Source organism: Sarcophilus harrisii, chromosome 4, assembly GCF_902635505.1.
Source record: "Sarcophilus harrisii chromosome 4, mSarHar1.11, whole genome shotgun sequence".
NCBI classification, from domain to species: domain Eukaryota; kingdom Metazoa; phylum Chordata; class Mammalia; order Dasyuromorphia; family Dasyuridae; genus Sarcophilus; species Sarcophilus harrisii.
In genome coordinates this window covers 372,795,721-372,812,315 of record NC_045429.1, presented here as the reverse complement: position 1 = coordinate 372,812,315, position 16,595 = coordinate 372,795,721, and the positions used below count along the sequence as shown (strand labels likewise).

At 34.1% G+C, this 16,595-nt stretch overlaps 1 protein-coding gene across 1 annotated transcript in view; it reads left to right on the top strand.

The window, feature by feature from the left end:
• NID1 (nidogen 1) overlaps positions 1–16,595 on the top strand; it is a 107,702-nt gene that overhangs the window by 15,090 nt on the left and 76,017 nt on the right. Inside the window, exons 2-5 of the mRNA XM_031966945.1 lie at positions 2,999–3,295; positions 6,534–6,760; positions 9,081–9,505; positions 13,644–13,793. Coding sequence (XP_031822805.1) covers positions 2,999–3,295; positions 6,534–6,760; positions 9,081–9,505; positions 13,644–13,793 — 1,099 coding nt within the window. The remainder of the gene's footprint in view (positions 1–2,998; positions 3,296–6,533; positions 6,761–9,080; positions 9,506–13,643; positions 13,794–16,595) is intronic.

Below are 16,595 nucleotides of genomic sequence, written 5' to 3'. Positions count from 1 at the left end.
CCCTGTTCAATCAGGTTACTAAACTCTTTAAATAAGAAAATGAAATATAGGTTACATGAGTGATATCTACCTCCAATAGAAGTAGATTCCAGCAACTTCATAATGACTTAGAAAACCACAACTAAACACAGTCTATATTGCATTGTGTCTTTAATTATTTTGTTAAATATTTCCCAATTGCATTCTAATCTAGTTTGGCTGAGGAACTTTTAGGCTCACAATTTATTGCCCCCAGGGTACATAATATGATCCATTCCACAATTGTAAAACCTATGACCAAGGAACCAAAAAACTTGTTCAATGGAACATTAAAAAAGATAATATAGGTAAATTTCATTGCAAACCTTAAAGTGCTATGTAAATGTTAGCTGATGTTTCTTTTTCTCTTTTTCTTTTTCCTCTTCCTTTTCTATCTTCTCTTCCTTCTCTTCCTCTGTCTTTCTCTTCTCCCTCCCCCCCTCCTCCATTTTTTCCTGCTCCTTCCCTTCTTCTCCACCACAACCTTATGATATAGATAGTTCATTTAGTTTTATTCTTATTGTACAGATGAAGAAACTGAAGTTAATTAGATTAAATGACTTAACTTTAGTTTATACAACTGGTAAATGTCAGAGCCATAACTCTGACCAGGACTTTTGTGATTGCATATCTAGTACTTGCCCAATATGCCACACATTTCCATACTCTTCCTCCAAGGAGTTTGTAATACTTTATAAATAATTATTTGAAAATAAAATTGATCTTCCCAGCATCCCAATGAGGAAAGCACATTTCAAGGTTGATGATTCATGTCTTGAGATTGCTACTCCTGAATCTTAGTTTCCTGGAGGCCTTAGAAGTATTTTTCAAAGTTACTGCACTGATTTAAACTCCATTCGGAAATGGCCATTTAAATGAAAACCCATGTGGTCCCTAGAAGCATATGCTACAATTACCTATGAGCAGCTTGTAGCTGCCAAATCCTTGTGCTTTAAGAAAGTGAGTTCCTTTCCCACACTCCCACATGTAACTTTAATTGCTGTTTATGCAACACTATATCTTTGGGAGGAAAGAGAGAAGGGCAAATGTGAGAGTGTCTGTGTGAAATTCCTTCCTTCACTTCCTTCTCCATAGCCTGTCCATTTGCATCTGGAAAATAATGTCTGTACCACTTAATTCTGGGAAACTGCCACCCGAAATTTGGTCAGGGAAAGTTTTTTTTCTAACCATCTTTGTTTCATAGGTTGCAAAAAATTTTTTTTCTACTTTGGAACAAACTTTGAGGCAGTTCAGATAAATTCAAATACTTCAAAGTTCTCAAACTCTTCCCACAAGTTCTGCCAAAATCACCCATTTTTTCCTCATCTTTTTTAAGGTCTCTAAGACCATTAAGCCTTTTTCAAGGCAAGTTTGTAATCTTGCCTTATTTCAGCTACCCTTCTTTTTCCTTCCTCCCATTATGAGCATAGAAGTTTTCAGAAGCTAAAGCCCACAGATGATAAAAAGAAAAGACAAATCTCTCAAATGTACAAACTTGCCGATCAACCCTGAAATAGAGTTGACTATTTAGATTTATGGTCTTGGTATTTATGTTATTGCCCTTTGAAGTGTGCATGGAATGTTAATTTTGATTCCATATGTTAGGGGAGGTCTAGAAAAATTAATTTTAAAAAATTATGGTCCATAGAGATTAAAAGAAAAAGACTATAAAAATGGGAGTTCTATTGCAATAATGGAATTTGTCACCATCTGTGAATCTGAAAGAACAGTGAATTGTTAGTTTGCAAACAAAATACTGGGGACACAAATAATGTAATGGGGGATTGCCAAGGCCTTTTTAGCTACTTTCTTACAAACTCAAGGAAACTAGTAATTTGTAGCACAAAGGAGAATGCTGAAATATGCTAACACATATAAAGGGCTACAGAGCTGTTTATACCCATTGACCACCCACAGAATTATTTCTTAAAGCTGTTACTAAAAGGAGAAAGAGGTTTATGTGTACAAACATATTCATGGTAGCTTTATTTTCAATAAGAAAAAATCTGACAGCAGTCTATATGTCCAGTGATTTAAGAATACTTGAATAAATCAAGGCATATCAGTGGAATGGAGTATAATTAACAAATTAATGAAGATGCAGGGAGATAGAGAAAGATTTTTCAAAAAATTATATAGAATAAAGAATCAAAACAACAACATTCATACTGACAACAATGATATTTTAAAAACAATAAAATCAATTAACTACCAAGCATTTTTATTAAAGCACTTCTATATATCAGACATTGCTAAATGCTAGAGATATAGAGAGCTAAGAAAAGATTCATGTAACAAACAAGTCAGATGTAACAAACAGCAAATACTTTGGAGTTTGTGATTTTATGTATGATTTTGTTCATTTTGTTATTGTGTTTGTTCATTTTTATTGAGATAGTATATAACCAAAAAATTATTTAAAGAAAAAAAATCCTTATTTCATTCATCTTACTGTGGATTCATCAAGTGGAAAACAAGTTGCTAAAAATCTTTCTAGTTAAGTAATTTTAAAAATATAGACATAAATTCTGAAGAAATTTGATAATAAGTTATCAAAGTCCTTTAGTATTCATATAAGTTGTTTTCTATCAACCCTGCTCTCTCTGATCAGTGGTCTTCAAAGTGTCTTACATTCAATGAGTACAGTTTTTCCCCCCATGAGTTTATGTGAGATGGAGAGAAGGCTCATTAGTGGCAGAACAACAGAGATTGCAATCCTCCTCAACTTCATAATAAAGTCTTCTTCTGCTTCAATAATTAAAGTTGCCTTGAATGTTATCTTTGAAGGACTCACCTCATTAATTATGTCAAATAAGATACTGTATTTAAAGTATTTTGCATATTCTAAGTGCTATATAAATGTCAATTGTAAGCATTATGTCATTTACATTCTGTGGGATGGCTGTCATGAATATTCAATGAGTTTTATGAGAAAAAAATGTCATACTCATTTTAAATTGCTTTTCACTTTTTTGTACAGATCACTACAAATGGCATCATTGCCATGAGTGAACCTCCTCTTGAAGAAGCCAGTCCTGGTCGCTTTCCAACTTCCTTTGGAGCTGTTGCACCCTTCCTGGCTGATCTTGATACGACAAATGGTGGAAAGGTTTATTATCGGGAAGATTCTTCCCCTGCTGTTGTTCAGCTAGCTGCAGAGTGTGTCCAAAAAGGTTTTCCTGAGGTCTCTTTCCAACCTAAGAGTGTGGTGGTGGTCACCTGGGACTCCATGGCTCCTTACCAAGGATCAGAAAGGGATCCTACCCAGGAAGGCAAGGTGAATATTCTGTTGGGTTCTAACACAAATTATCTTAACATACTGATCAGTTCCTTTAAGTTGTGAAAATGTGATCCCAAAAGATCTCATATATAATGAGGGAGATAATATGCAGATATCTAGATAAATAGAAGGTTTATACAAACATATGTACAATATTTATAAAGGCAATTTGAAAGAGGAAAATACTAGCTGCAGATACCACAACTAAGGAGAAAATTAATGAGGTTAAACAGAAAGTTTTCTTTAGTGAAAATTTATCTTTCATTGTGTCATCAGCCTTAGCATATTAGCTGACATAATAAATAATTAATATCTGTTGGTTGACACCAGCTTGTTCTTCAGTTGTCAATGAAAATAGTGAGTACATAAAATAAGTTTGAATATGATTGCCCATGGTGTAGTACTATCTCATGAATAAAATTGTTGTAGTGAAATTACTTTTTTTCCCTAAATTACTCTCCAAGAATGGAATCCAAGACAGAACTGCCTGGATCTGAATTCAGTGCTATCCTTTTTGAGAGTATTTCTACCTATACTCCTTTGTTAATTAAGCAGCATAGCTATACAAATTATCACTAGTCCCAAATTTTAATTAAAAATGATCTCAACACATCGGCAAAATGTTTAACCCATATAGAATTGATTGGTGGTCATGCTTGCTGGCCTGAATTTTTTTTTGGAGGGGGGGGTTACTTTATCTGAAAGACTGCATAAATTTATGATAACTATCTAGCTATAAACAAAATTTATATTTGATGAACATATTACTCAAATGGATCTGTGATTTCATTAATTTTTTCCATGAATATAGATTCCTATTCATCCTTGCCTGCCTATTGTGTTTTACTCTTATTTATCTCCACTCAAAGGTTCAGTGTAGCAGGTCCATTTCTTGTTACTTAACAAAAATGTGGCTGCTAAAAGCTTAAATAGTTTATTACCATCTAATTATACTTATAGATGTATAGAACATCTTTAGTGGTTTTCTATTAAAATATCAGATCAAAACCAAAGCTTAAAATACAGAAACTTCTGTTTTAATTTAGCTAATTTCATTCTTATAAAGAGAATAATAGTTATTCTCATTTAATTAGCATTTAATAAAGGTTTTTTCTACAAAAAGTGTGAGTATATATATTTTTTTCTATTCAATTTATTAAGTATTTATTAACTATTTATAATGTGACAGATACTGTAAGCGCTGGTGATATAAATAAGAAAAATATCAATCCGTCAACAAATATGTATTGAACTTTTATGCTTTGACCAGTACTGTTAAGCACTGAGGGAAATATAAAGATGTATGAGGCAAGGACTCAGACCTCCAGAAATTTACAGTATAATTATGAAAAACAACACACATACAATTTAAACAATATAATGTGATGAGTGAAATGACTGACGCAGACAAAGTGCTAAGAAAGGTAAGAGGAAGAAAACTGATACTAGAAGGGTGAGGTCAACTTTTTTTAGAGGAATTAGGACTTGAACTTGCCATTAAAAGATTTAACTAACGCCAATATTAGGTCTATATCCCAAAAAGAGAATAAGGACAAAGGAAAAGGACCTTAATGTACAACAGTATTTATAACAGTTCTTTTTGTGGTGGCAAAGAATTGGAAATTGAGGGGATGTCCATCACTTGGGAAACAGCTGAACAAATTGTAATTTATGCTTATAAGAAAATATTATTGTAGTATAAGAAATGTTTTGGGAAATGTTTTCTGAAAAACCTGAAGAGACATATGAATTGATAAAAAATAAAGTGAGCAGAACCAAGAAAACACCATACATAATAGCAGCTCTATTGTGACATTGATCAATTGTGAAAGATTTAGCTGCTCTGAATGATATAATGGTCCAAAAAAAATTCTAAAGAACTCATGAAGAAAAATACTATCTATTTTGAGAGAGAGAGAGAGACAAAGAGAGAGAGAGAGAGAGAGAGAGAGAGAGAGAGAGAGAGAGAGAGAGAACTGATGAAGCATGTTATTTTTCACTTTATTTTCTTGCTTTTTTTTTTTTTTTTTTTGCAACTTTAGCTTTTACAACCTACACCTAATGTTTTTCATAGTTTCACATGTAGAATGGGTATCATGTAGCTTGTCATCTTAATCAGTGAGAGAAGGGCTAGAGAGAAGGAGAGGATTTGAACTCAAAACATTAAAAAACAAATGTCAAAAATAGATTAAAAAAAAAGATCTTGTGAAGAGAAGAAAACCTTATTAGGTTTTGTTTTGTTAGGGTAAGATCCATGTCTTCATTGGTTCAAGAAGTTCTCAGTAAAGAACTTCTTCCATCAATAAAGATCGGCATACTTCTCTGCAAGAGTTTCCCGGGGAGCTAAGAGACTAAATGACTTGTGCAGGGTGACATAATTAAGATGTGTCAGGAAGGGACTTGAATCCAGGTCATCCTCTATCCTTTTGGAACATTGACATTCGTGTTTATTGTAAATAATTTTGGAGACAGGCTCAGTTCATCTTTGAGAAAAAAAATACATTTTTTTACTTGTTGATTTTGTAGGATTGTAGAGCTGAAAGGATTCTTGTGAAAAAATCTAGTTTATTTCCATGGCTTCAAAGACTTCATTTGTATTTAGAATGTCTGAGGCCTTCATGTAAGATGATTTTGATCTTTTCATGTTCTGTTTTGCCAATTTGTCAGCTTTTTGATGTTATATTGTTGACTGCTTGTTCCTGGAGAACACAGAATCATGTAGTACTTCCCTGGTCACCCTTTCAGTCTAAGGAATAAGAGGTTTTTAATAGCAAGGTCTTGTATCACATTCTAGAGGTTCCATCACTGCAATTGTGTGTAACTTTAGTATTATCAGGTATACAGAACTAACTGTGTGTGTATGTGTCTGTATGTTTTACTGTCTCTATCTTTCTGTCTCTCTCTTTCTCTGTCTCTCTGTGTCTCTTTGTTTTTATTTCTCTGTCTATCTCTCATACACACGAAGAGAGAGAGAGAGAAGGATTAATGTTAGCATAATCTTAGACAAAGTTTCAGTTTGGAATATAATGGAAGATGTGTAAATCACTATCTCTTCATTTGACAAAGATAAAAGTTTATGTTGAAATGAGGATTGTGAAACAAAATCAGTTTGCTGTTCCCTCACTATATACATGAGGTGCAGCCTGTTGAAGATTATAGGATTGAAGTTGGTTGGTTTGAACATTTGGGGGGTGTTTTTCTAGGTATTAAATTGAATTTTAACTTTTCTCCACAGAGAAACACATTCCAGGCTGTCTTAGCTTCCTCCGAATCCAGTTCATATGCCATTTTCCTTTACCCAGAAGATGGTTTGCAATTCTACACCACGCACTCTAAAAAGGATGAAAACCAAATTTCTGCTGTGGTTGCATTTAGTCAAGGCTTAGTGGGTTTCTTATGGAAAAGTGATGGTGCCTACAACATATTTGCCAGTGACAGAGAATCCATTGAAAATCTGGTCAAGTATGTTTTATTTGTTCTTGAGTAGACCGTTCTCTTCCTGCCATTGTCTGTCCCTTTAATTAATAAACCACCTTGGTTCTTCTCATTTTGGCGTGTATCATCAATGGCATGTAATGCCATTACACTTGAAATGTGCTACTTGAGATTGTCTGCCTCCTATGGATTACTTTTATAAATACTATAAATTAAAATTTTTATTGATATTGTTTTTATATCAGCTTTGTTTCTATTTATAGCCCTCTTCTTCCACTATCCACTGAGTCATTCCTTGTGTCAAAGAATAAAACAGAAAGAAAAAAAGAAGTTAAAAAAAAATCAGTTTCCTAAAACTGACCAATGCTTAGGATTATAGTTTTATAGCTGAAAGAAATCTTAGAGACCTTCTATTTCAACCCCTTATTAAATGTCACAGGCAAGAATTGAACCTAATTCCTCTAACCTTAGAACGAGTTCAGTGCTCTTTCCACTGAATCTGATATCTACAGTATTCTACACCATGAGCCTATTACTTACTTTTTAGATTTCTATATGCCCTATGTTTATAGGATTGTCTTGACTATTAGTAATATATTAGTGGCCCAAGGAATGTGAAGCACCAAACTCTTCTCTTACTATGAACCCAGGCTCTGAGAAAACAGCAACAACAACAACAAAACTTTCTACTAGTAATGGGTTGGGTTTTTTTTTTTTTTTAGGGTAGGAAGGAGCAGAGCCAACATGTTTCCTTGAAAAAGAATAGTGAATTGGAATTCAGAGAACCTGAATTCAAATGTTGATTCACTCACAACTTTTATAATCCTGAGTAAGGCTTTTAATCTCTTAGGGTGTCAGTTTCTTCATCTTTAAAATAAGAGTATTGGGTTAGATGGCTTAAGGTCCCTACTAGCTCAAAAATCTGGGGTCCTATTTTGCTGTTTAGAATAGGGCAAAAGGAAAAGATATTTAGAATAGAGTTTTCTGGAACCAAATTGGCTCTATCCTTCTGATTTCCTTTTTTATAATGGACTAGGCAAAGGGAAACCCTACCCAGTTTTCATGTAGCAAGTTCTGACTTATCCTTCACTTATCCCAGGAGACTTTTGTTGCTTGAGCTAAGGAATTTGGGTTGATCAGACACCCTATTCTAGACTAAAGTAAAGATCATCTTGTTTTTTCCAGTTTTTTCTTACTGTGCCTCTAAAACCTTCCTGATGGCATGTTCTCCATTTCTAATATGTCTGGCCTATGTATAAATAAAATCTGTGTTGAGCATTTTAAAAAATATCTATTTTTATAAGCAAAGTAATAAAGCTTTGGGGATTACTAAGTGAAATGAGCAGTACCAGGAAATCATTGTACATGACAACAAGAAGATTATACAATGATCAATTCTGACAGACTTGGCTTTTTTCAATGTTAAGATGATTCAGGCCAGTTTAAATGATCTTGTGATGATATCCAGAGAGAGGACTGTAGGAGTTGAGGGTGTATCATAACACAGTATTTTCACTCTTTTTGTGGTGTTTTCTTGAATTTTTATTTTCTTTCTCATTTTTTCCTTTTTGATCTGATTTTTCTTGTGCATCAAGATAATTGTATAAATATGTTAGCCTATATTGGATGTAACATATTTTTACCATGTTTAACATATATTGGATTACTTGCCATCTGGGGAGGGGGTGGAGAGAAGGGGGAAAAATGGAACACAAAGTTTTTTTAAGGATCAGTGTTGAAAAATTATCCTGACATATGTTTTGAAAACAAAAAACTTCAATAAAAAAAGAAAATGTAACCTTAAAAAAGTGAGGATTAAAGAGAAAGTAATCAAGAATAATCTAGAGTAATCAAGAAAAAAGGTTGGGTTTAAATAGAAGGGAGGATGAAATATTTTTAGTAATTGGCATTAATCATTAAGAAGCTAATTATATGTCAAGGATTTTCACCTATAATATGGGAATCAGGAAAATTTCATGGTAAAAGAACTTTTCTTAACTCCACATTCCAATTATTTCAAAGAAGATTTGTTTAATTAGGAAAACCTCTAACATTTGTGAGCAAAGAATTTTCTGTGCTCCTTACTACATAGCATAGCACATCACAGTAGCCTTGCAAATTCCTGGTCCTGTAGCAGGTTCAATATGCATCCATTTGAACCTATTCTCTCAGTCCCTGCCACTTTTGATAAGCGTACTATTTTGGTACACTATAGAAGATTTCAGACACAAGGGTCTCAATGGGGAGGGAAGAGTCTGTTTTATATCTCCATGGGCTATTTGTGATTTGTTTACTTATTTTGGATAGGAATGCTATCTGAGAATTACTGTCCTATTTTTGTCCCTAGGAACAGTAATGCAGGACGTCAGGGGGTCTGGGTTTTTGAGATTGGGAGTCCTTCCACTGCCAGTGGTGTAGTGCCAGCTGATGGCAGCCTTGGATCCGATGGCGGAGAATATGAAGATGAAGAAGATGAAGACTATGACCTGGTGAGCGTATCTGAGAGGTCTCTGGGCTTGGAAGATGTGAGCACCACAATTGACCCCTATGATGTCCCCAGGAGGGGTGATGAAGACACATATGAATTGTTAAATCCCATTTCCCCACGTCATGCGAAAACCGAGAGACCACCTCTGGAAGAACCCATCGTGGTGGATCAGTATCCGGATCCTTCTACTAGGGAAACCAAGTCACTCCTGTACCCAGCTGAGGGATTTCCCCAGCAGCATCCACAGGTCATAGATGTGGATGAAGTAGAGGAAACAGGGATTGGTAAGGTCGTTTAACTTGATATGGGTGCATGTTTAAGGACTTTAGTTTGAAAGGGGGAGATTAATGTTTGAGTTACCAATGGTATAAAATGTAGATAATTCTAGTGGAATTCATAGAATTTAGAATTGGAAGAGATTCAAGTGATTTTATAATTTAAATCTTTAATCTAAATCCAAGGGTTTAATCTTAGATCCAAGGGTTCCCCAAAGAGTCTGGCTAGATTTCAAGGGGTCTATGAATTGAGATTTTTTTAAAAGCACATCTTTATTTCCATTTACCTCTAACTGAAATTTAGCTTTTCTTTCAATTATTTAAAAATATTCTTTTGAAAAGGGGTCAATAGACTTTACCAGAATTTGAAAGGGGGCCATGACCAAAAAAAAAAAGTTTTGAACCCATGATGTAGCCTCCTCATTTGACTGACAAGGAGAATTGGGTAGAGCAGCAGTGTATGGTTAAATGTCTTAACAATTGACTCTCCAAAAACCCAAAAAGTGTATATACAACATGCTCTTAAGGTTAATCTACATAATTAACATATCCTCTCTCACTTTCTTAAATCTAAAAAAAATCAGCAAAACTATAAATCAAGTCCTGAATTGTAAAATTTGCTGATATTTAAGGTGTAAATGCTCAGATGAAAAAACTTAAAAATTGACTTTCTCTTATGAATCTACTTGAACTGGCTTTAACATATCCCTGTGATAGGACATGGACTTGGAAGAGAGCATGTGGTTTGATAGTTTGTAAAATCTACCATTAGAGAAAAATGATTTAGGTCCATCCCATTTAAATCTATTTTGTTGAATGAAACAAAAATAGATTTAAGTAGGATGGACCTAAGTCTTTTTTATATTATTTCTTTTAAATGATGGTAATTCATGACTACATAGTACCATATGAAGAGAGTGCTGTACATGGTATCAAAAGGACCTGGGTTTAAATTCTGCTTTAGACATGAGAAGTATGACTCTACACAAATCATTTAACCACTCAATGCCTCAGTTTTCTCATCTGTAAAATTAAGATGTTGGGCTCAATGATCTCTAAATTCCCATCTGACACTAAGTCTATACTCCTATGATCCAAAGTTATACAAAATGCTTTATTCATGATACTCCCATAGAAAGTTAAGACAATTATCTCCATTTTAGAGCTGAAGGACTAAGGTTTGGCTGAAATGACTTGCTTGTAGTTCCATAGCCAGTCTGTGTCAGATACTACCTCTTCTGACTTCTAGGCAAGGTTCTTTGTATTGTCTCACCCTAGCTTGCTAGTGGTGTTTGCATAGTCTTATCCTATAAAATTATGATAAGGCTTTGAAGAAGTTTTATTGTTCCATTTTCATCTACTTATTGTGATTTACTACATGGCCAACAAAGGCAGTCATGTCATATTTTGTGCTTGAACCTCATTTGAAATTCCCAAAGAAAGCAATAGGCAAGACGTGAAGACGTGATATTCTGAAGCTGGCAGAGGCAGAGAAAGGTGGTGATTTACTCCAGCTCACATAACAGATCAGTGTCAGGATGAGGAAAGACTGCATTGTTTTGCCTCCTCACTGAAAGCTCAAGGCATCAATGCCTTTCCTTTAAACATTTCAACATTGGTGTCTTACATGATACTAAAAGTTCTTAGGAACATGGCAATCTGCCTCTGAAAACTCTGTTTTCAGTTAATCTTCCCAGATGTTTTGGATGCATTTCCCTAAGATGTACTTATTCACTTGCAGATGTCTAGTTTGATTCTCATTTTATTTCCTGCTATGTTTCCACCCTATGTAGGTATGTCTGAATTTCTCATTTGTGAAACAATCCTATTTTAAGTAAGACCATCTCCACCTCTCCTAACTTATGGTGGGATAGTTTATATTTGTTGAAAGGAGATTTATACTAGTAAAACTGAAAACCAAAATCTGATCTAAAATCAGGGGTTATTCTTTCTCATGCACCTTCTCAGCTATTTTACTGTTTTCATTAGCAAGTGAAAAATTACTTTACCCAAGCCTTTAATATATTCATGATGTTATCCATGAAGGCCCCCACTGACAGACAACTGAGAAACTACTTGAAAGGTTGGGGCACAGTTGGAGATTGGATAATCAATAGCATTTACAAGTGTGTTTGTTCAGTTAAAGGTCTTGATTTCCTTTCTTCCCAGTTCCCTCTTTATTCCCCTATGTCCCTTATGTGACTACATTCCTGGAGGATTAATAGAAATTACATGTGATTAAATTTCTTTTGCTTTTGACTTCACTCGTGTGTTAGCTTCTAATTATACACAAGATTGTTATCACAGCCAGAAACATACCCCCTGTTGCGCTCAAATAGACCACATACAAAATTAATTTGCTCTGGATTGTTCAGTTAAATGAGCTCGTTCATAGTTGTGGTAAGAAGGAACCTAAAAGATGAGATCTTTAAATAGGAAGCTTATGTTTTTTTCCTTTTTCTTTGATCAGAGGTTTTTAAGCCTGGTATAACGATGTTTGTGAAAAACAACGGGGAGTGCCTTACCTAGGTGCTGACTTCTGATTACTGATTATGGTTGATGATCAAGGCTTTTATGTTGCCTATTGTGAGATGTTGTGGCTGTCCCCACCTGTCTGACTCTACCTTTAGATTTATTCTCTTAAATCTGGCATTTTAAGATTGATTTTAAGTGTGACATCTTTAATATCAACCCACAGAATGAATTTCTTTTTCAGTGATATTAAGTACCCCATATAACTGTAGTCCTCAACCTAAGCTTTATTATAAACTAGTAAAGAGCTAAATTCTTTATAGTGTACCACCTGCTCTCTCTTCTCAAGTAATATGTAGGGGTAAAGAGGAAGGAGTCATTAGGTTTGTTAAACTTCTTTAAGAAATAAATATCTTTAATCATAAAAGTCTTCCAAGTTGATAAAAATTACTGCACTTTAGAATTTGGAGAAAATATAACATTATAGGGTAGGTCTTATTTTAAGTTAGGGCATTTCAGATGGAGAGTTGATTTAGTCAAGATGTGTGGGGTTCAAGAACTGTCTCTGATACAGAGTGAGCAAGTCATTTAGCACCCCAAGCAACTCATTGATTGAGGGATCTTTTTTTCCTTGAAAGTTCTTTATGCCAATGAAATCACAGGTCAGGACCACTCTGTAGGTCCCCCCCCCAAAAAAAAAAATTGTTAATTACATTGTGAATTTCTCAAACTTTCCTATCTTCTTTGGTTATTTGATCAATGGTTCCATTCTCATTTCAGTGAATTCCTATTTTGTTTAATCTATGTCTAATTTTATTTTTTATGATTATGTTTAATCTCTTCTCTAGTAAGTGATTACAAATTCCTCTAAGTTAGAGATTCTTTACCTTTTTTTGTTTGTTCAGAGAGACTCATTTTGGCAGTCTGCTGAACTCTATGAACCTCTTCTTAGAATAATATTTATTGCTTACATTCATAATTGAAAAGAATGTTAAGTTTCAGTTAGAGGTTAGTGAAATAAAGGATGTAATTTTTTCCCCATCCAATTCGTAGACTCCTTAAAATCCAGTGTTTAAAACCCCACATTCAGAACCCTTGCTCTGATGAAATACTATTGTGCTATACAAAATGACAAAGGGAAGGATTTCAAAAAAAACTTAGGAAGACTTACAAGAATTATTGCAGAATAAAGTAAGCAGAAGTGAGTAGTGAGGGGGTTATTGTATACAGTAATAGCAATATTTTTGCTACTTATTTACTATGAAAGATTTACCTACTCTAATCAAGACAGTGATACAAGCCAATTCCAGAGGACTCATGATGAAAATGGCATCTACTTCCAGAAAGAAAACTGATGAAATCTGAGAACAGATTGAAGTATTTTGTTTTTCTTGGATCTTTTTTTTGGTGATATGGCCTAATATGGAAAAAATGTTTTATATGATTTTACATATATAATTGATATGTTGCTTGTCTTCTCAATAATTAGGAGTGGGACTGGAGAGAGAGAATTTGGAACTCAAAAGTTTTTTAAAAGGAATGATAAAAATAAATAATAAATTTAAAAAAAAACCTGTACTCTAGATGTGGTGTAGGGAAAGACCTCCCAAAGTATAACCAGAAGTAATACTCACAGAGGCCCTCACTGGAGTGTTTTTTTCCTCCCTTTAAATAGTTTTCAGATACAACACTGATTCTCGACAGACTTGTGCCAATAACAGATACCAGTGCTCCATTCATGCACAATGTACAGACTATCCAACTGGTTTTTGTTGTCGCTGTGTTGCTGGTTACACTGGGAATGGTAGACAGTGTGTTGCAGAAGGTAAGTAATTCACTTCCTTATAATGGATTTGATAGAGAATGAGGATTGGGAGATGGGAAGGAAGGGAATATTTCCTTTTAAATTGCTGCCTTCACCCAAGAGGCTGGAGACATTTAACACATAAAAAATTTTTTTTGCATTTATTAATAATAGCAAAGATAGTTTTCAACATTCGCTCTTACAAAACCTTGTGCTCCAAATTTTCCTCCTTTTCTCCCACACCCTCCCCTAAACAGCAAATAATCCAATATATGTATTTAACACTTTTAAAAGTGGGATGAAGGGACTTTGAACACCAGAAAGAAGGTTGGTCAGCAAGTGACGGAACTTTTAATTATGGGGCTTAATGAAGTATATCTCCTGAAGAGTGGAAGGGTTGTAATCTGCATTTACTCAGAATCATTGAAATCACAGATCCTTTAAGTACTAAAAAAAAAAATCTAAAATATGTCCAAATGATACAAGTGATTTTTGAATCTCCCACTATCGTTTGTATTTTGTTAGTGAGTTAACTTTAGATCTCTTTATTTTGGTTTTAGTAGCACCATTTCTTTCTCGTACTGTTTTTTTTTAACCTTAGATGCTTTGACCCTTAGGGTAGGTAAGCCTAATGCAAAGGCATTGGCAGAAATAATGAAATTAGGTAACTGGGGGTTGGAATCATTAATATCTTTTCATTTCCCCTGCTTTCTACCCTTCCTTACCATCCTGTAAACTCAATCGAGTTCTATTTGAATCTGCTAACAAAGCAATATGTTTCACAAATATCTTTTGGTAAACCTAATAAGTTGTTAGATTCTGGGACTGTTTTTTAAAATTGTGTGAGTTTATGTTTAACCTTGCTTACTGTCTGTGGGAAAAAGGAGGGAGAAAAATTTGGAACACAAAGTTTTGCAAGGTGAATGTTGAAAACTATCTTTGCATGTATTTTGAAAAATAAAAAAGTTATTATAAAAATTAATAATCCTGGGGAAAATCAGATGAAAATAGAAAAAAAAAGGAAGTAAGAAAAAAATAATGTTGTAAATTTAGCAGTCTGTTAAAACATACCTCTTTCTCTAGCTTCACATTTCAGTTCCTTTTGCCAGGTGCCCTTGAATCAAATAAAACAAATCCTGGGAGTATGGAATAGAAGGGGTTCTACACAAAATATTAGACTCCTAGATCAACCCCACTAGTATATGACAAGTGACTGATATCTGCTTTAGCTGTGTCCTGCCCCAGAAAGATGTGGTTTGGTTTTTGATTGGCCAATCATCAGAGGTAACACTCACAGAGGCCCTCATTGGAGTGATTTTTTTTTTTTTTTTTTTTTTTGGATAATAAAAAGGTTCCTGATTGATTGTATTGGTATCAGCCTCCCTAGCTCTCTGAAATACACTGGGGGCCCTAGAACCAGCTCAGCATTCTATGGCAGCCAAAATAGCTTCTGTGAATTAATAGCTTTAAGAGAGGTATTATGCCCCCCAAAATAAAAAGGTTGTAGTCCTCTGTATTCTGACAGTAACTGATCCTATCTTTATTCAGCTTTGATAGCAACATTCTAGGGAGGACATGGACCAGCAGATTTTCCTGCTTGAGGAGGATTAGAGATCATGCAAATGATGAACTGAGCAGAGGAGACTAAAGGGGACCAAGCTGCATGTCTTTAATTATATGAAGGGCTGTCATATAAAAAGGGCATTAGGCTTGTCTTTTTGGTAGGGCTAGTTTGATATAAAGTAAAACTTCTCAATAATTAGAACTATCTAAAAGTGGAAAGAGCTACTCTGAGATGTGATGGATTCTTTCTTACTGCAAGTCTTCAAATTAAGGCTATATGACTTTTTGAATATTTTGTGGAAGGGAGGATCCCTATTTAGATACAGATTGAACTAGATGACCTCTGTAGTATCTTTGAATTCCATGCTTTTGTAAGGAACCCTCAGATATAGAATAATTTTTTTTCAGTTTCCTACAATTCACTTCTTTTCCTTATTTTAAAAGTTGCCATCTTTCATTTTATATCCCAGTCATTTCTGAATGTAAGTATTCATTTCATTATGACTTTTAATTAAATATATAATTATATTCTCATATTATTTTTTTCTGTATAAGAGGTTTCTCAACAACAAAGAAAAAATAGTTAAATGACCCATTAACACACCAATGCAGGAATAGAAAGCTACTAATAAATCTTCAGGAAAAAAATCAACCTTATCAATGTTAGAGGTGAAAAAGACTTTTCTGTTTTATAGTAAGTTCAGAAATTAAACCCTCTGTAATTTATTTTTAAATTGCGCATACACATATACCCACACTTGTGCCAAAATAGTTTTGTGACTTAAATGTTTCTTGGCTTTCCTCTTATTTTTAAAAACTTAATTTTTTGGTTGAAAATTTGACATTTCATTTCTTCACCCTCCCTTTATTAGCTTAGCTTGGCTCAACTTTTTATTGTAATTGTTCCTAGAATACATTTTTTTGGTATTAGTCTACTGAATTCATAACATTCTCCAGTGTAATGAAAAATTTGTATGGAAAACTATGCCAAGCTCAAAAAGCTATACAGAATATTGTCTGCTACTTAGATATGGAAAACAACTAAATAATTGTGGAGATTTGGAATCCACCTAGGTGTAAATTTAATTATTTTATGCTTATTTATTCAGTTGTTTCTCTAATAAATTTTCATGAGGCAGCTACCATATTCAAGATATCACAATATTTCAGAGTTGGAAGAGGATTCTAAGATCATTTAGTCCAACCCATACCTGAACTCATACCTTAACAAGTTGCCCATCAGTCTTCCATTTGAACATC